The sequence below is a fragment of the Solea senegalensis genome, linkage group LG8, assembly GCF_019176455.1.
Source record: "Solea senegalensis isolate Sse05_10M linkage group LG8, IFAPA_SoseM_1, whole genome shotgun sequence".
Classification (NCBI taxonomy): Eukaryota; Metazoa; Chordata; class Actinopteri; order Pleuronectiformes; family Soleidae; genus Solea; species Solea senegalensis.
Window position 1 is genome coordinate 10066027 of NC_058028.1, and position 20263 is coordinate 10086289.

General features: G+C 41.5%; 1 protein-coding gene across 1 annotated transcript; it reads right to left on the reverse strand.

The window, feature by feature from the left end:
• Positions 1-4024: 4024 nt before the first annotated feature.
• si:ch211-14c7.2 lies at positions 4025-19020 on the reverse strand. The gene is made up of 6 exons (XM_044032680.1): positions 18658-19020; positions 15198-18084; positions 10876-11075; positions 8932-9053; positions 7285-7399; positions 4025-6548 (listed from the first exon to the last, which is right to left on the reverse strand). The coding sequence occupies exons 2-6, from the start codon at positions 17677-17679 to the stop codon at positions 6417-6419; spliced, it is 3051 nt and encodes a 1016-aa protein (XP_043888615.1). The 5' UTR covers positions 17680-18084; positions 18658-19020; the 3' UTR covers positions 4025-6416.
• Between the last annotated feature and the right edge of the window lie 1243 nt (positions 19021-20263).

The following is a 20263-nucleotide window of genomic DNA, read 5'->3' on the forward strand; positions in this document are numbered from 1 at the left end:
TTTCTTCTGTGGAAGTAATGATGTGATGTGGGCAGTCCTAATTGAACTTCAACGCCTCCTTATCCCCGCATCCTCCTCCCACAGCAGCAGCAGACGAGGACGAGGAGGAGAGGAAAGGAAAGGAGGAGAGAGCAACATCCTGTTCCTGGATCCTGTAGAAGCCCTCGAGTGCAAAGTTGGCTTAGGAAAATGTCTCTCAAAGAGCCACTTTTAAAAGTTGTTTTAAAGTTAAGTTTATATGTATCATATCCAGTCCACTCCTGTTTGCCAGATCTAGACATGAGCACATGTCGGCCAAAAACAGTAACAATTATAGACCACAATTGATTTAGATTTTGGCCCAGGTCTCACTCACATTCAGTATCCTTACGTGACCTTATCTACTCAAACTTTTTACACCTTCTTTGGAGTCTGTTAGTTAAAAATATACTGTATGTCATCAGTAAAATACCTTTTATTTATCTCATCCATCCATCCATCCATCCATCTTTTACCACTTTATCCTCCACATGAGGGTCGCGGGGGACACTGGTGCCAATCTCAGCTGACATAAAGTGAAAGGTGGGTTACACCCTGGACAAGTCACCAGTCCATCACAGGGACACACATGTGAGAGGACCCGGAGGAGACATACGGGGAGAACATGCAACCTCCACACAGAAAGGCCCTGACTGGGACGTGAACCAGCAACCTTTTCGCTGTGAGGTAACAGTGGTAGTCACATGCCCCACTGTGTGGCCCGTGTGGCACGCAATGTTTTGAGTGTTGAACATGTGTTTGAAGATGCACATACACGTTTCCTGTTTCCTGTTGAGATATACTGTAAGACAGTGAAAGAGTATGCCAAACACAAATGTGCAAAGTTAACCACATCCTCTGATGCATGTAAGGTCAAAGGGCGTAGTGCCGTATATAAAGAAGACTGGTGGGCTGGTTAGAAGAAGAAAGATAAAAACACTCAGAATGAGTCACTGTGATGTGATTGCAGCCCATCATCTCCTTTAGCTATGGCAACATTTTTGATGAGGTTTGAAACCAAACTTTTAATTTAACCCTAACCCTAACCCCAATATTTTCATTCAATCTGCACAAAAAACAAATAAAGATGGCAAGTTGTTCTTCAGAGGAATTACACTATAAGTTGACCAGCAAATACTTTAAACATTAGCTTTTGATCTCATTTAACCCTTAAAAAGATAGTTCTACTGTCATAAAAAACATTATGATTTTTTTTAATCAAAAATACAAAAGCTTTCTTTACCATTCTTTACCATATATGCAAATATATGGATTTTTTTAGGCAATATTAATTTTGATCCATTTTTATTTTTTTGCAAAGTCTTTGTTGTAAATAAATTGCACCACCTGAGTCTCTCAGACACAAAAAAATGCTTGATTAACTTCCCAATCTGAGACAAGCTTGACAAAAGCCGGCATGTTTCAGATGCAGCTCAAGTTCCTGAATGTGTGACAGAGATGTATCAGGCTCAACGCTCTCACTCCTCTCATTACTCTCTACTGCTGGTGAAAGTCACGTCACCACTGTCTTGTTCGTGGTGTTTATTTAAAAAAGCGCTCTGACTCATGTCGTGTCAACAGTGAGGTCAGAGCAGTCCGCTGCCCACAAGCTTGTTTTCTGTCTCTCAGTACAAAGCTCTGTTATCACACGGTGGCAGGCAGCTGCTCTGACTCAGCTAAATAAAGAACTTAACTCTCTCTGGACCACAGAGCTGCTGACAGATCCTCTTCATTTTTTATCAGAATGAAAACCAGCTGACCGATGTCTTTAACCACAAACAGGATGAATTTTCCTCCTACAGTAAATCCCTGAGCCTCTATCCAGTGATCTGTGTGTGTTGCTGTATCAGTGACATCACGGACACCTCAGTACCTCCTCCACCTCAAATATGATGTTGGATTGAGGAACCAGCTGAAGCTTCTGGGATCTGTGTGTTACTGTTCAGATGATGAAGGGTTAGGGTTAGGGTTTGTCTACCAGCTAAAACATCACAACTGTGACCATCAGCTCAGCTGTTACTTTTATTAGTTATTGGTATTTCTTTCTTTAGTACCTCATATTATGCACGGGCCATGTTTAGGGCCTCAGTACCTTTTAAATATAAACGTTATAAAAAAAAAAGAACAGTGCATTTTTTCTTTCATTTTCTTTTTGTTGTTCACAATAAACGGATGTTGACATTTGACACTGAAATCTGCAGACATACTGTGTCTGTCTGTGTGTACGTGTCTTTAGTAGGCTGTGTGTCCAACTGTCAAACAATCCTTTGTGAGGACATTTTGACTGGTCCACACAACTTCAAAGGGCTTTTTGAGGATTAAGACCTGGTTTTAGGGTTAGAGTTAGGTTTAGGTTAGGGGTAGGCACTCAGTTATGATGGTTAAGGTTAGGGTAAGGGGCTAGCGAATGTAATATATCTATGAGTGTTCACACAAATAATGCAAAAACAGCACACTGCAGGTTTGTGTTGCAGGAAAAAAAACTGAAGAGGAGGATATAGAAAAGCCACTACAGGATATTTGAATAAAGATTAGCAGCAGTAAATTGAGAGCAGAGAAGAACATCACATCACATCACTGCCTCTCCCTCTCTAACCAAACAAAAACACACTGTCTACGCAGCTGCCGTCATGCTTCATTTTATCATCAAGTAATAAAGAAATGGCCATAAAATGTAGTAACCTCCCTATTCTTCTATTTCCATGGTGTCTGTCCAAGAAACTTTAGAGCAAGAAGAAGATGAATGTGAGAAACAAATGACCAATAATAAAAAAGAGCCATAACTATTGAATAAGATACGCCTCAGTTTCTCCAGCAGGTTAAACTGGGAATCATAGATTATTCTTTGTGGAGCTAAATTAAATCAGAATTTTTGACTTATCCAGTATAGACAAACACACTTGTGACACTGTCATCAGCAAATTCTTTCTTTAGAACTTTAAATTCTTTTCTGCAGAACTTTTATACTTAACGTTCACCTTCTAATTCTCATTCTAATCTGTGTTTGGAGGAAAGATCACCACACATGTGATGTTTGCTTTGAGAGTGCTGATGGAGAAGTATGGAGGAGACACTGTATCAAGAAAGAGTGGCAGAGAAGTATGTGAGGCTGGGATTACATCAAGGATCAGCTCTGAGCCCTGTCTTGTTTGCAATGGCGGTGGACAGGTTGATAGATGAGGTCAGACAGGAGTCTCCATGAACTATGTTGTTGGCAAATGTAATCTGTGTAATCTGTAGTGAGAGTAGAGGACAGGTGGAAGAGGTGAGGTCTGCACTGGAGACAAGAGGAAATAAGGACAGCAGGAGGAAGACAGAACACCTGTGTGTGATTGACAGTGAGACAGGTGGAAAGTGGATGAGTTTAAATACCTGGGGTCAACCATCCACAGCAATGGACAGTGAGGTGAAGAAGAGAGTGGGTGGAGATGAGTGTGAACGAAAAGGTCTGAGACCTGCTATGATGTACGGCATAGCGACACTGGCACTGTCTAAAAGATAGGTTAGGGTAAGGTGGAGCTGAAGATGCTGAGATGTTCGTTGGAAGTGACCAGGATGGACTGGATTAGAAATGAGCATTTTTGAGGGTCAGCTCAGGTTGAACGATTTGGAAATAAAGTAAGAGCTGCTGGGCAGGAAGAAAAGAGGAAAACCACAGAAAAGATTCATGGATGTGGTAAAGGAGGTCATGTAACAGAAAAGGACACAGAAGATAGGACAAGATGGAGGCAGATGAAGCTTTCTAATATGCAACCAGCAAAAACATGAAACATGATCATTTATTCATTGGTCATTACTGGTGGTTTTTAGAGGAGAAAGACATTCTGAATGATAAAAAAGAGCTAAAAGGACTGTTTTTTGCTTCATGTCATATAATCTGTCTGTCAAGTGACTGTGCTGAGCTGTTAAATGTGATTATTATTTAACAAAGAGTAATTTAACAAACAACTCATATCCTGCAGAGGTTTCATCTAATGATATTTAAATCAAATTGAGGTAGCAGTCGTCACGCAGTATCATTTTTATTACATCAGTTACCAAGGCAACAGGTCCTCCTTTAATTCCCCATTTTAACAGATCAGAAAATATTCGTCTGTCTCGTTGTCAGAAATGTCTACAGATGGCGCACACGCACACACAATCATAACAATTGACAAATGAAACACAAGTAAGACAAAACAAACGCTCTGAGGTGAAAACACACAAGTCCAACTGAAAACTGAGCAGCGTGTCACTGACGTGAACAATACTATGAAAAATAAATTCAAATTTGGCCCAAAATGTGACCTTCACAGCAAAACTATGTGGCATCACATAGACATGGCGGCGGGTCAGGAAGACGACAACAAAACAAACAAAATCAGAAAGAAAACATCACATGCTGGAGTTTTTGTGTGCTTGAGTTCACGTCAGTGCAGTTAGTGACCTTAGTAAACATTAACAGCGTCACTGGTTCCTGTTGGCACTAACTGGAAGACAAGCTTTGTTGTTTAAGTTTCATTTCTGTCATTGGCTTATTTCATTTAATTTTATCATATGTAACTATAGCACAGTAAAAGCAAATTCTTCACTTTGATGTGTTCACCCATCGTCAGTAACTTTGTCTGCCACGTGAAAAAATACTGTACATTTTCTTCTTTTCTTTTATTTCTGTTGTTCATAACAGAGGGATGATGAACTTTGACACTGAAATATGCAGACATACTGTGTGTGTGTGTGAAGAGGAGGATTCAGAAAATCTGCTACAGAATATTTGAATAAAGATTAGCAGCAGTTCCAAAGATCACCATGAGAATGAGAATCCCATCACTGCCTCTCCCTCCCTCTCCAACCAAAACAAATACAGCGGCTTCATATCCTGTATCACATCATATCATCTGCCTTCATGCTTCATGTTAGCAGTGAATAACAAAACAAAATTGGCCAAAAATCAAATGCCTCAAATATAGGGCAAATTATTTCTTTATTTCATTTTTAACAAAGTGTATAAAATGCAGTAAATTCCCACTCTCTGCAATTTCCACGGCAACCGTTCTACAAACATTCTACAACACGTCATCTCATTTGCTGCATTTAATACTTTTGGTGAATAAGAATAAGATTAACGTGTGAGAATAAAACAACAACAACATACATCCACAAACAAGTGAATCCAACTTAGCAGGAGCCAGAACTACTGAAGCGAGTTAACCAGCGTGCTAACCATTCAAAATCATCTTGAGCACAGAAACGATGAGGTGATTATTTCTTTAAATTAGCCTACGTTGATTTAATCTTGCTTCACTATTGGCCAAAAGTTTGAGGACAACTCAGTTTCTCCGGCTGTTTTTATACTTAATTTATGATCGTAATAAAAAAAAACAGTGAAAAAAAGATTATTCTTTGTGGAGCTAAATTAAATCTGAATTTTTCACTAATCCAAACACACTTTGTTCTTATGCTGCTGCAGAATTGTAATACTTGTTGTTTACTTTGCTTTTTACCTTGTCTTTCATTCTAATCTCAAAGCAGCTTCCTGGTGTTTACATGTGGAGACTGTGATGCTCCTCATCATGTGAAAGTGCTGCTTGGAAAGTGTTCGCTCATTATTCTGCAGCAGCAGAACAAAAGCCTGACCAACCGTCTTTGTTCGGTGTTACTTCCTGAAGTTCAGACTTTTCATTTTTCAACACTGTGCATTCAACAACACGTAAACAGTAACTACCAGGTTTAACACTTGTGAAGCCACGACAGCAGTCTGTCCTCTGTGGTCCTGGTCATGTCAAACTGTCTCCACCTTCTCCTGTGGATGAAGCAGACAATGTTACATCCCTGTGTAAAAATGCTATGATATTGTTCTTAATCGATAACAAAAATGTAAATAAACAACTAACACAGGGAGTCAGGATTAAAGCTGGGAAACTATGTTTTTACTCTAATCACTGGTGCTGCTATAATATAATAACAAAAAACAACAACTGGGTAATGGTCATGTTCTTAAACTTTTGCTCAGTTTTTCTTTCTAAAAATCTAATCTAATATTATAACAGAAGGAAACATCAGGACGGACTGGGCTCCTCCTCCAACATGGTGGCGAGTGCGTTGTGACCACAGGTGCAGCAGGATCTACTCAATGACAGCCTGCTGGTACTAAGGTCAATAGTTAAAATCAACACAGGTGAAGAACAAGGTGGTGCACATGTAATGAAATCACTCCACCATTCAAGATGGAGAACAGGAACTGGAGGCGTCAGCGTTGCTCTGCTCGTGTCTTCAGTGGCTGAGGCTTTAATGACCAGATGATGCACAAAGGTCAAATAGGGTTTGAGCATGTTTCACACGTCATTAATCCAGAGAAATCTGTCGTCCGACACAGTCCTGCAATTTTTTCAAACTGTGTTTGCTCACGCATCACAAAGTTACTCCATGACGTTTCTGTTGTGGTCGTACGACAGCCGTCGCTTAGCAGCGGCATTCTGAGCGTGACGATTGGCTGAGGGGAGGCCGGGAGACAGGCGCAGGCTGGCCGTCCAGGGAGCGGCTCTGCTTTCCTGAAAAGTAAAAACACAGTGAAATGTCATACAACAGACGATTAATGTCTGATCAAAAAAGAAAATACAAAAATGTTCTTTACTTTCAATTATTTCCATGTAGCTTTTGTGCTTGGACTGTTGTTCAAAGTATTTAATATCCATCAACTAATCAGACATTTAAAAATATTCTTCCATTTGTTTATTAGGTTTTAATTTAATTTAATTTAATTTAATTTAATTTAATTTAATTTAATTTAATTTAATTTGATTTGATTTAATTTAATTATTTTTTTCTCAAATAAATATAATATAATATCATATAAGTATTATAAAATACCATATATAATATAATAATGATTTATTATATATTTTATAATAAATAAATGCATAATCCACGGACCCTCACTTCTCATCTCTTCACATATTTTGTGGCAAATTCATGAAACATTATTTATGTATTATTCTTTTTAAAAGTAAGTTTAAAAGGAGCATTTCATCACCAGTGTATCATGATTTAAAGGGAAAAGCCTTACATTAATCGGATTTTATGTTTCGACACATTAAAGGTGCAGTGTGTAAATGACACAGTTGCATGTTGCAGCTGAACATCCCTCACCTCACCTCGCCTAGGCCTGCATCTACAAATTCAATTTAACAACCTCCAACTGTCACAGATGGAGAGTGAACATGAGGAAATCATGTGCCTAGAATGACAGTGAACATTAGGATTTTCACATTGTCACTCCTCACTCACAGTGTGCGGCTGCTCCAGGTGTAACGTCGTCAGCAGCAGGTCACGTGACACGCCATTGGCTCTCTTGAATCTCTGGCCAATCATTTTGTTCAGGTCATGGAAACTGTCCAACAGCCTGTGAGGTCACACACAGCAACACAAAGGAAACCATGATTAGCTGCACATTCTGTGGGAAAGTTTGTTTATATGTTCTTTTCCCCTGAAATACACACAATGGTGTTTACAAATAGCAATAAACATCATTTACAGAGAAATGTTTTAAAGTTGAATCAAATGTCGACTCTTCAGTGAACCGTGAAATAGAGAAAACCACACACACACACAGATCATCAGCCACAACATTCAAGTCACTAAATTCATCAAACTGCTCCAATTTAAATGTGTAGTTTAATTCAAACATTCAGTAAGAGTGAAAACACTGGTGAACCAACCAATCCCTTTTAACCACACTGTGCAGACACTGTCTTTCCCCAGCATGCAGTTCACCCCCTTAACCACTTGGTGGCCACAATAATACTGTATATACTAAAAAAAAACTACCTAAGCTCTTCCTACTTCTGATAATTCAGTTAAAACAGTGCCGATGTACATGCCGTTAAAAAAAATGTAAACTAACATACTTATAATATTAATAATGACTTACTGCTGTTATCCATGATCATTTTTGCATGAATGTTTCATTTGAGCAGATTTGTCAAAGCAAAAATCCTTCATTCATTAAAAATATTAACACACCAGTATGTGTCTATTTCTTTTAACTATGTTTGTACTGAATGTAAAGCATAATTGTTCCATGACCTATTAATTGACATACACCCAGGAAATAACCTTCTCATAAAAAAAACCCCCTCAGCTTCTACAGGTTAAAGTAGAGGTCTCAAATTTGTGGCCCTCCAATTGATTTCATGCGGCCCAAAACTTAATATGAAGTTATAATGTACTTTTTCTGTATGTTTTTTTTTCTGTTAGGATTCATTTTGCGTCATAAATAAATCTTTATTGTAAACTCTACACTGTCCCAAAGCAACACAAACACTTTTATTTTGAAATCGTGTAAAATCTCATCAAATAAAATCTCATTGCTTTATCATGATGGAAAAATCATGACACCACTTTAAGCTCATATTGCTCACCCACACTGAACAGATGCTTTCTCCCAAAAAGGTTTGACTGGTTTTTAACTTGACTGCCCCCTACTGTCCAGACTAGATGCTCAGTGGCTCCCAGGTCATTTATATTTGAGAGCCCTGCATGGTACAGGTGAAGAATAGTGGAAATTCCCACTATGCTGACAAGGAAGTTCTCGTATTAGTGACTTTAAATCGGTGGAGCCATTTAAAGTCACAAAAATGGATTTTCTTGACAGAATATGAAGAATAAATAAGTAGGCAGAAGGTCTGATCCATTTTAGGACAAACTGTACTTTGTTGGCAATGAGTAAATCTCATCCCATCACACAGTCTTCTCTTCATTCAGCTCTTCATTGACCTAGAGCTAAATAAAAGTAGATCATGTTTTCCATGGATTACAAATTGCAGGAATGTGTAAACACATGGAGAAAAAAACCTGCAGCAAATCCATCAGTGTGGAGCAAATCAAAACGTTTTGGTTTCATAAAAGCACACACACAGTGGACTGGTCACATACCCCTGGTCTTGGTTGGTTCTGCCTCTGAGGAGCTGGGTCAGAGTGGGAACAGTGTCAAGGTCACAGCGGTCACTTGAGGACGAGCCGGGCAGCGAGGGGAAGGACTCGGCAAAGACAGACTCCTGCAGGAGACACAGACAGAGAGAGATCTCCATGGTTACTACAACACAACAGACCAGAATTCAGGGTTCCCACGCATTCATTTTCAAAGCTTTCCCATAACTTTTCTACAATATTTTACCAAACTTACTTAGGTGAACAAGACCTATCACAGGCTTTGTAGCAAAAATGTAACATCTTATATTTGTAAGCCGAACATAATGAAAAACTCAACTCAAAACTAACTTTTACAATGTTACATGTACAATGTGTACAATGTTCCATGTCAAAACAAGCACTTTTACTTTGAAAGTCTGTGAAATATCATCATGAATAGCTTTATGGTGATATCATGATGGAATATTGTGTTGCTCATATTGACCACTTTTTTCTCTAAACTGGCCCCCTCTTGACCAGACTAGACGCTCATTGACCCCCAGGTCACTCGAGTGTGACACCCCTGACCTATTCTCGTCTTGGCGACTTAACTACCAGTATTCGCAGTGGATGTAAACACACATAAATGTGCATTTTTCAACATATACATCTGGTATTATGTTGCATGTGTTCTAATGTTTAGGGTTTATGTTTCATCCCTATTCCCTCATGAGTCGGTGGTTGTTATATTACAGATCTACAGGCAAAGAAAAACAACTCATTAAAAAGCCAAAAGAGTCAGTGAAGCAGCGAGCAGAGCTACATTTGCATCTGCATCTCTTCCCCGTGTTTCATGTCCACTGGGAGCCTCGTCCTGCAGCACAGAAAAGTGCTGACAGCTCACACTGAGATTCATGTAAGTAAGGCATGAGACACTTGGACAAAATTTTAAGTCTGAAAACACTCACAAGGCTGTGCCTCGTTAAACTGTGGGTCCATTGATTAAAAGTCCGTGAATCAATGAAACAAATGGTCAGATTAACACAAACATAAAACAACCGTAAATAAAAATGTACGTAGTGTTCCAGCAGCAAAACTAACTCTAGTCTGTCGAGATTCACAGTCGCACGTGCAACCAGGCTCCAGTCAGATGGCATCAGGTGTCAATCACACTGCTGTCCACTCATATGTGCCGTGTTTTATCATCAATTTAAAACTTGACATGATGTTAAATTGAAGAAGACCTGAAACGAGTGTTTGAGACGAGTTCTTTTTGCAACTAGAGTAGGCGCCCCCTGGTGGCTAACTGCTCCAGTCAACCCTCCTGGGCTTCACATTTCAAACTGTCTACTTTTATATACATAGTCTATGGTAGCAGGTGTACTAATCAGCAGTTACTGATGTTCAGCTTAATGGTTTTAACAAAGATGATTTTTTTGAGATTCCACTTCACCTTTGGATTTAGTGTAGCATATTCCTCAGTTAGCATAGAGTGGTGTGTACTTTACCTAGAATACATCTGAAGAAAGCTATATTTGTTTAGTGGTTATCTGTTTGTTGAAGAAGTCTATTCTAGTCGCTGATCCAGCTGTTGCATTTGCATCTCTCTCTCTCGCTCTAGTTACATTTTTAAAGAAACCTATTAGTGACATAGCATCTCTGTTCGCAAAGATGATATAGGAAACTGCAGGAGGATACATGACCTAGGAAACATGGGTTTTTCAGTCTCTACAGATCAATCCTTTCACTTGCTTGACTCATAATGTCTGAAAATAGTGAATGTTAATGTTAAAAAGCCCTAAATATCACAGGTTAATATTTCAGGAGTTCTTAGTCTCCAATGAGGACACTGGGTCGTCACCAAAGAGAGGAGTTATAACACACTAATATTTACGACAGAGAATTTGTCAGTGGATTCTGATTGTTCATGGATACGTCTGAGCAGCACAGAGACATTTCTAACCGTACCACGCTCTGATTGGCTGAGAGGCCGTCTCTCCTGTCTTTCACCGCACTGCGGGGCCACCACTGTCCCACAACGTCTCCACCTTCATCTGAAGACTCCTGGGGAAAAGCGGTCCAAGCGTCGTCTGATTGGTGGAACGAGCTGTCCGTCCAGCCTGGTGTCCAGAGGGTTGACTCAGCAGTGGGTATGTGGTTTCCCAGACCTGTTTACAGACAGAGACACAGACACAGACAGAGACAGTCAGAATACTGTTGTCTGATGAACAGTAAATGATATCTGTCATTTTCACAGCTGATGACATGGATAAACTAATATCCAGCACTGTGGTTGATTTGTGACTGAGCCAGAGAGACAGATCAAAATTAAAGACATGAACTCCAGAACACTGCAGGACATTGTCTTGGGAAAATGTCCAGAGGATCCAGGCCAGGAGGGTTGGCGTGTGGCTCGAGCATGCAGGAACACGTTCAGTTATTATCCAGAGATTATATTAAGGAGCTGACAGGAGAATCTCCATAAAAAGATATTAGGAACATTTGCATTCACACAAACGGCTCCTCCTCCTTTTTCCTGCCACTGAAACTTAACTAATTCATTACAAGGATGGATAAAGCATTGGTTTCCTGACATGAAACTGACTTTTTTTGTTTCATTTGCTGAAAGCTTGTTAAAAACTACAGTACATGGACACAGGTATTTGGACACACCTGTTATTTAATTCAGGTGTTTCAATCAGGCTTTGGACTTGGCCTCTTATCTCTAATGAAGGACAATCTTAACACTTCATCATAACGAGACATTTTGGACAATGCCTATGTTTCCAACTTTGTGGCAACAGATTGAGGAAGACCCGTTTCTATTCCAACATGAACAAAGCAAGGACTATACTGTATAGACATGGTTTGACTTGGAGTTTGGTGTGGAAGAACTTGAGTGACCCACACAGAACCCTGACCTCAACCCTATCCAGCACCTTTGGGACAAACTGAGAACAGAGATTGTGAGCCAGGCCTTATCATCCAACATCAGTGCCTGACCTCATACATAGAAAAAATACTTTAACATCTTGAGTAAAGTCTTCCAAGAAGAGTGGGAGCTGTTAGAGCTGCAAAAGAAGTTCCACCTTCTTTTTGAAAGTGCTGTATTTGAATACGTCATTACAGTCTCTGTTGGTGTAATGGTCAGGCGTCCCAATACATGCAGACAATAGACTGTACCATTCACCATGATGTAAGTTTTTTTTTAAATAATTAAATACAACACTTATATTTTATCAGAGTGAACGAGCTAAAGAACACACCAGAGAAAGGGAAACAAAGAGACTATTGTTATTTTTGTCAAAACATGAACAAGTGAATTATTTATCATAATCACCAAGTCCTGCCTTGTCAAGATAGAGGATTCAGCAGCCACCACAGACAGTCTAGAAATCACAGACTACTTGAAATAATTTTGCTGATATCAGATACACCAAATATGTGCTTCCTCCTCTCTTAACCCCGCTCTGAATAATTAATACCTGCATAGCACGAGAGGGAGAGATCAGTTAGGATACCAGGTCAGGACAACTTCAATGTTACTTCCACTGGAACACTATTAAGTGGAGATTTGAAGAAAAAGTCAACAAACAACAAAAAAGTCAAAAGTGAAGAAAGTCAACAAACAACGTCAGGATTGATTTATACTTTGCACAAATAAACTATATTCCTATGGAGACTCAAGGCCCACAGTCAGCATGAATTATTAATTCAATATTTCTTATACTGTGGTACGTGTACCACCAGTGGTACGCAAGCTTCGTCTGACTTTGTTCGACCTATTTACACCACTGTATTTTAACGACTCTTAATATCATCCCCGCACACTTTAAAAATATAATTTGCAGATTCACTATAACTAAACAATACTTCGTGCTACACGGTCACATTAATGTCACTTTGACAAACATGAACGCAGAGATTATATTTCACGTCATGAAAACAGTGTCAGGACACCATGATGAACAATAAACCTGTGTAGACGGAGAGCAGTTATTTCTGTCTGTGATGACATACAGTGTTTGTGATGCTCACGACGCTGAAAAACGACATTTAATAATAGTTTCCAATTCAAACCATCGGTCGCAATGAAAAACTATGACATGTGCTTAGTGTGAGAGAGACACCATAACACACTCGGCTGAACACTACACTCACATTTCCATTTCCTGTGACAGTTTCTTCGCCATCTAAGAAAAACGTAGCAAGACAAAAGTGATGCACCAGTGACTCAGTACATCACCTCCTGACAGTTTTTATTACAGAAATACACAAACAGTGCAACGACCATTTACATAAGACTTCACTGCACTGATGTCAGGTGTAGATAAACGAAGATGATGTAAATAATGAGTAAACCTCAGCTAAGCCTCTTTCACCCTGCAGTGGAAACTGCACTTAGGTGATTAACTAAAAGGAGCGCAATGAGGGAACATAAGGACCGATTAACATCGGCTGTGAGGAAACTACAACTAAGCACACAGGGTCAAAGAAGCCAAACATTTATGTGCCAGTGAGGCGACTCAATAACATCAGATTCTCTGTGAATGAGTCCGATGTCGCTATCACCATGATTTTATCTGATAATCTGTTTTGAAGCGTCGCACAGTGACTGATGGGATCCAAAATAAAACAAAGTCACATTGTTGCTATTTATTTGAGACATTCTAGAGTTATTATAGTTCTCAACAGTTTGATTTTATAATTTGGTTGGTTTGGTTGATGTTAGCTGGTGTTTTCTAATGAAAGGTTGTTAAAAAACATAGATGGTAAATAAATACATAATGGACGACAGCCTCAGGGTCGGGAAAGCAAAGCCATGTATTCTCTTGAATTAGCATCAGGAGGCGACTATGTTAGATTTGAAACTATGTTTTTAAGAAGTTACATGTCAAACCATTTTCCTTTTGTTTTATATCTATTTAAAATGATATGTACAATTCCTATCAGTGACAGGTCTCTCTTGAAAACGAGACCCTGTGTCTCGATGGGATAACCTGTATAGATGAAGGTGAACTAAAAAGTGCAATATCTCATATTTGCAATCCTTTACAATGTTTGCAAATTCTGGTTACTGACTTTTTTATCATCTGAATATTTAACATTTTTCCTTATTGTACATTCATAGATGTTAAACTATATGCTTTATTTATTGCCTTTACTTCTATCGTTGTTGCTGTAACACCATATGTCCCCATCGTGGGACAATCTTAACTAAAATAGATTTTCGTGTGGTGAATATAAAACTCTCTATAACACTCTCTCACTCACTTCTGAATCAATCCTAAAAATAGTCAAGCCAATCACGTCCATTTATCTAAAGTAGGTTGTGTTTGAGGGGACAGGTGACAGAGGTGAGTCCAGTAAAAGTGCAACAGATGCATTTACTGTATGTTAATAACCAAGATGGCCAACCTCCTGCAGTGACCTGATTTGAAATCTGGCTTGCGATCCTTTGCTGTGTGTCCGTTCTCCTCTTTTACCCAAATCTGTCCCATCTCATAAGGTCTAAAAAAGAGGTTTGGATCACATGCAGGCTGTCTGTTCTGGGACATTAAATGAAAAAATTAAAAATGAACAGGGAGGCCACGCGGTTGGTGTAGAGGTTAGCACTTTTGTCTTTGCATGTTCTCCCTGTGTGTGCGCGAGGGTTTTCTCCAGGTTCTCCAGTTTCCTTACACAGTCCAAAAACATGCAGATTTGGGGATTATCTTAATTGGATACTCTAAATTGACTTTAGGTGTGAGAGTGAGAGTGGATGGTGGTTTGTCTCTTTGTGGCCCTGTGATGGACTGGTGACCTGTCCAGTGTTTAACCCGCTTTTCGCCCTATGTCAGCTGGGATTGGCATCAGCTGTATCGTCCATACAATTATCTGTCATATACTGTAAAGTCAACCTAAATTGTAGTAAATGGGCTAAACCAGTGGCTTAGGCCTTTAACACCAGTGCATGTAGACACATTCCTGACACTGTACAAAAGGTTCAAACGTTCTAATACTTTGTGTGTGGTTGTTACGTCAGCACAACACAGAAGGTGCTGATGCCTTGAAATAATGTACGTGCATTTCTGACATATTTCAAAGGCTCTGCTTGGCTTGGCGCCTCTGATGCCTTGTCAGCTTTACCCAAAGCTCTTCGTCACATGTCGACTTAGAACTTAGTGAAACTGCAAAGCGAGAGGAAAAACTATAAGATAAGGAGAGAAAGTGATATAGAGAGACAGAGAGGGGGAAGCTTGGCAGACATAGAAAAAGAGAAAGATAAAAGTACAAACCACAACACTCACCAACACTCTCTTTGATCCCACAAGGCACTGAGGCAGACATGCTGATCCCCTCGCTCCACAACGGCTCTTCCTCCGCCTGCATGAACACTCCAAACTCATCTTCCCCCTCCTCTTCCTCCTCCTCCTTCCGTATGTCTTCTGTGGCCAGGGTGGAACCCCTGTCCTCCTCACAGAGCTCCTCAGGCTCTCTCCCGTACCTCCCGCTCCCTTCCTGACCTCCGTCTTCTGCTGTCGCTCTGAGCTCCACCCCCTCCTCCACCTCCTCCTGCACACAGGTTGCCATGGATCCCAGAGAGGGGTCAGGATTAACCAGAGAGAGTGCATGAGAGGTGATGGGATTGGCACAGGCAACATAAGAGGTGTTAGCGCTCATCTCTCCATTTTCTTCTCTGTGGGCAACATTTGTTTCCCCACAGGTGTCGTCTTCTTCATCATCTTCCTCACTTCCTCCCTGTGGCCTCCCTTTGTCCTCAGATGAACAGCTCTCTTTTTCATAATTGTCCTCCAGTATGACACCAACACTTGTCTCGCTGTCATGGCGGTTAACACTGGCACTGTCCAGCTCTCTGCAGGTGTGCTCCCTCCTGCGGACCTCCTCAGCTTCACTGCCACTCGTCTCCTCTTTATTCTCCTGCTCCTCGTGTCTCAACTGAGACTCAGTCATCACAGAACTGTTTTCAGTTGTGGTCCCACTGATGGAGGGATCTGTGTGTCTGAGAGGAGAAGGGGGAGCTTCTCTTTCCTCCAACTGTCTGTTGTTTTCCTCATTTTGAAAGTAAATCTGAGCTTCACTGCTGTCCTCCTCAGCCACACAGTTTGGTTCGAGAGGATCAAGTCTGACAACACCCATGATGGCAGGGTCTGACTCCTCTGGAGGACGCCCCTCTCGGTCGGTCTCTTTTTCTCCTTTAATCAAACCAGCCGCATGGTCAGCAGAGTGGATGCTGCCCTCTGCAGGAGTAGAGGACCCAGAAGAGACTGCAGTACTTATGGAGGCAAGACAAGGGGACAGAGAGACATCCTCACATTTGGACACATTTGAGAATTTAGAAAGACTCTCATTCACGCTCCTCTCTTCACCCACCACTCTCTCCATCTCTTTCTGTGACTCTACATCAGAAAATCTGTTTACATTAGCCAGTATTTCCTCAGAGGGGTTTTCAGTTGATGCCCTGTCACTAAAATCTCTGTGATGTCTTGATGTAAAGCTGTCAGTCAACTGTCCAGAGTGGACATGAATGAAGTCATCGTTTCTGATGTGTACTTTCATAACTTCAGAGTTTGTATCCTGCTCTCTTTCTGAGATGTCTTCAACGCCGTCAGAGGTTTGTATCTTCAGTTCCTCGTTGCTGTTGACGTTCTCTTCACCATCACAGCCACTGAGGGACTGTGGGTGAAGGCAGTTAGATTCTAGGTCAGGTTTTGATTCAGCCAAAACAGAATTAGAAGACTCTAACTCACACAAGCCTCCTTCCTCCTCATCCTCCTCTTCCGCATTCTTTTGCTTCTCCTTCCTCATTCCTTTCCCATCACTGTTGTGTCCGCTTGGGAAACCTGCTTTCAGATTTTCACCTCCCTCACCTTCATCCTCCTTTCTCTGTGCTCTCCTTCCACACTGAGCATAGGTTTTAGAAGAAACACTGTAGAAGCTTCTGGGACTTCTGCATACTGCCTCCTTCTCTTGCCTGCCTCTCCTGCCGTCCTGCTGCAGGCTGTCCAGGCCTCCTTTGTCCTGCTCTTCCTGCCTTTCTCCTGCAGGACCCTCCCTGCTCCTCTGCCGCCTCTCTTTGCTCACGCTCGCTTTCTCACGGCCAGCTACATTGCCAGACTTCCTCCACCTCCGGCCTGATCGCACTCTTACCCGGTTTGCTCCAGGCTGCACCATCAGATTTGGCCTATTGTCTTTCCTCCCGACAGGATTGTCTCTACCTCCTGTCTTCCCTCTCAGCCATCCTCCAACACCACTGGACACTGCACCAGTAATCGCCCGAGAACCAGGCTTGGCTGTCGAGTACAAGCAGTTTCCTTTCTCAGTCCGGAGGAAGAGGCACTGAGTCTGTGTCTTCCCGCTGCCCTCTGAGGTCTTCAAAGAGGCAACTGTTACCAAAGCTCCAATACCAGCCTGCCGGGCATCCAGCCCCAAGGGAAGTCCATACCCCATGCGATTCCACTCCCCACTCAGGTACACATCTGCAGGCCTGGGACACGACGTTGAACTCCCTTGGCCTGCAGGTGGGGCTGTGGGGGCCTGCACTCCTCCCAGAACACCACCGGCCTTGCAGCGGTTCTTAGAGCACAAAGCCCAAGCTCGGAGGCCCCGGATTAGCGGCAGGTCTCCGAGGCCTAGCTCCAGGCGACTGGGGAAAGGCAGAGAGGGTCTGGAGCACTTCTGGAGCATCTCCCGGGTGGAGCCCGACATATTCAGACAGGGGTAGTTGTTGTTATTATTCTGCTGGAGCATGATGCTTGTTGTTGGCCTCATCTATGTTTTATCAGTTTGTGCTCACTTATCCTTCAGTCTGTAAGGTCAAGTTGAAATCTCATCTGTGAGAGGAATTACTGCCACTATCAGGAATCTATTCTTGATCTAGAGCGTGACAATGCAAAGGTAGAAAGATCAAAGTTGAGAAGAAATCCAGTGGGCATGATGATGATGAAACAGCTGAAATCCTCTGATGAATTTCTCAGTGATTCATTCTGACAAAAGGAGAACATTCAAAGCAGACAGAGCACAAGCGATGAGACTCTCAGACTCTCAGACTCTCTGAGACTGAGTTTTTTTTTGCCAAAAAATTGTTGTTTTCATGAAGCTAGAGTTGTCCTTATCTTTGAGTCACCCGATGAAGAGAAGAAACATCCACATCAGACTCATCTGCCACAAAGCGACCTGCAGGGGAGTGGGACGAAACAAAACAAGAACATTAGAGAGTCTGAAAAATGTGAAGCAGTTTGAAATGATTACAATTGTGAGAACCATGGCAGGAGATAAAACAGTTCAGGCATTTTCAAGCAGATCTGATTAACCATGAAAAAGTGATTCAGTATAATTGTAATCACTAGATTTACATCTCTCCTGTTTGTGGTGGTGGGTGTCTGTCAAAGTCTGCTCCCACGGAAACAGGCCTTCTTTTATTGTAAAACGTGTATTCACTCCATGTCTGTCGTGGTGCCAATTAAGATTTGCTGTTGCATCAAACAGACACATGAAATGGATTTTAGATGAAACACTGGAGGTCATAAACCACCACAAGAACCTCCTCCTGCCCACACAGCACACAGGATTTAACTCCAAGTGACTCAGTAAGATATAAGGTTTGGGTCACGCAGATCTCACTTAGCCCACTCTTGCTGTAGCTGTGATGAAGCAGACCCATGTCCAACCACACACACACTCTGCACCAGCAAAACCAATATCCCCAGCCAACATGAGCACAGGAAAAAGCCCCTCACGCTTCCTGACCTCATTTGATTCAGAGAGTCTCCGCTTCAGGTTTGGATTAAGTGTCCTTCACTTCACGTCCCTCCGCTTCCACACTGTTTACAGACGAAGCCCATGAAACCCTCCCTGGAGCTGGAGCATCCTTCAGTCGGCCTGCATCACAGCGGTGCAGCGGGGCTCAGCAGTTAAATCCTTCTGTCCCAACGTCTCAGTCAGAGCCGAACACAGCGGTGGACGTTCGCTCTGTCTCCCTCTCTTCACTCGCTCGGTCAGTGCGCATCATATCATCCGCCGCGGCGGAGGCATCGTCGCATCTTACCGCAGTAGCCTCCGGTGCGTTCAGCGAGCACGATGACGGAGAGCTCATTAGACTTGCAGCCCACTCACCTGTAGGAGGGGCGATGCGTGCCACACAGCGGCAGGGAGAGGTGGGGCCAGCGGAAGTGTATGAGGGGTTGTTGGTGCCACAACAATCTTATTACATTTTTGAATTTATGGCAGTAGAATTGTCAAAAAATGTCCAAGATAACCTTCTTTTTTCAACCATTTAGGAACTACGGTACTGTGAAGCTGACATCACAAACTCGTGACGCACTGTGAATCTTGTCTGTGGGGCTACTGTAATGACAAGTATATGGGCACAAAGCTCTATTTTTCTGCATAGGACAAAATGTGGGGTACACGCTGGACAGGTGTCAGTCCATAGTTTTTGAATTTACTAGATATCACAACGGTCTAGGAGGTATGGTAGTGAGAAGTACGCATGCCAAGTCAGATAACGCATGTTTTCAGGATTTTTAAGTCTTTTTAACTGATCTACAGCTTTGTAGTTCGATCATTCGCATGATGTCCAGAGCTCGTAGACATCAGGTTTTAGGTTTATCTTTAATCCACCTTTTTAAACGGTACTGTATGAAGCTGTCTTGTTTTACTCCTGCCTCCTGCTCTGTTGTGACAGAGCATCACTGTGTGCAGCGCAGGAATGTCATCACAGACACACACAAACTGCCACACTGACAAACACTTTTATTTTGAGTCCATTCTTCTCTAAATGAACACAGCATATACGTTAATCAAGAAAAAGCCTCAGTTTTTCACATTTAGATGTGATTTTCTCAGGAAATTTTGCATTTATTTACATATTAAAAACTCTTACATTATTTTTTTTAGAGTGTATGAGTGGCTGCCTACATGTGAGGATCCTGAGGTCACGTCTGTTTCTGTGCATTTTATTATTCATGCAGTGGTTGGATGGGGGGTTGGGGATGGATGTGTAAATGTGCTGCTGTTGCTGGTGCAGCTGCTGGTGGAGGCTGTTTGTGATCTTATGTTGTTGTAAATGAGCGTAAAACCTGTAGAAAATACAGGATATGTCTTTTGTTGTTGTTTGGTAAAAAAACAAAAAAAACATCATATGCAGAACATGTAACATGTAATATGATTAATCAACACTGATTTAACTCACATACGTTTGTTTAAAACAAAGCAAATACATAAAATGAAGTCCTTTATAGTCTTTTGACAGTGGTTTCACTGCTACACTTTCAAATACAGAATTAGGGCCAAAACTATTAGTCGATTAATCGATTAATTTTTAATTTCCTGGTTTCTTTGCTCCATTTGACAA

What these genes read in the sequence shown, in the direction of transcription:
- si:ch211-14c7.2 (XM_044032680.1), bottom strand. Translation starts at nt 17,679, where the DNA reads ATGAGGCCAACAACAAGCATCATGCTCCAGCAGAATAATAACAACAAC. An exon ending in TCTCAGCCAATCAGAGCGTG is followed by an intron (nt 9,054 to 10,875) that starts GTACGGTTAGAA and finishes TGTCTCCTGCAG; the next exon opens with GAGTCTGTCTTTGCCGAGTC. An exon ending in ACCTGGAGCAGCCGCACACT is followed by an intron (nt 6,549 to 7,284) that starts GTGAGTGAGGAG and finishes TTTACTTTTCAG; the next exon opens with GAAAGCAGAGCCGCTCCCTG.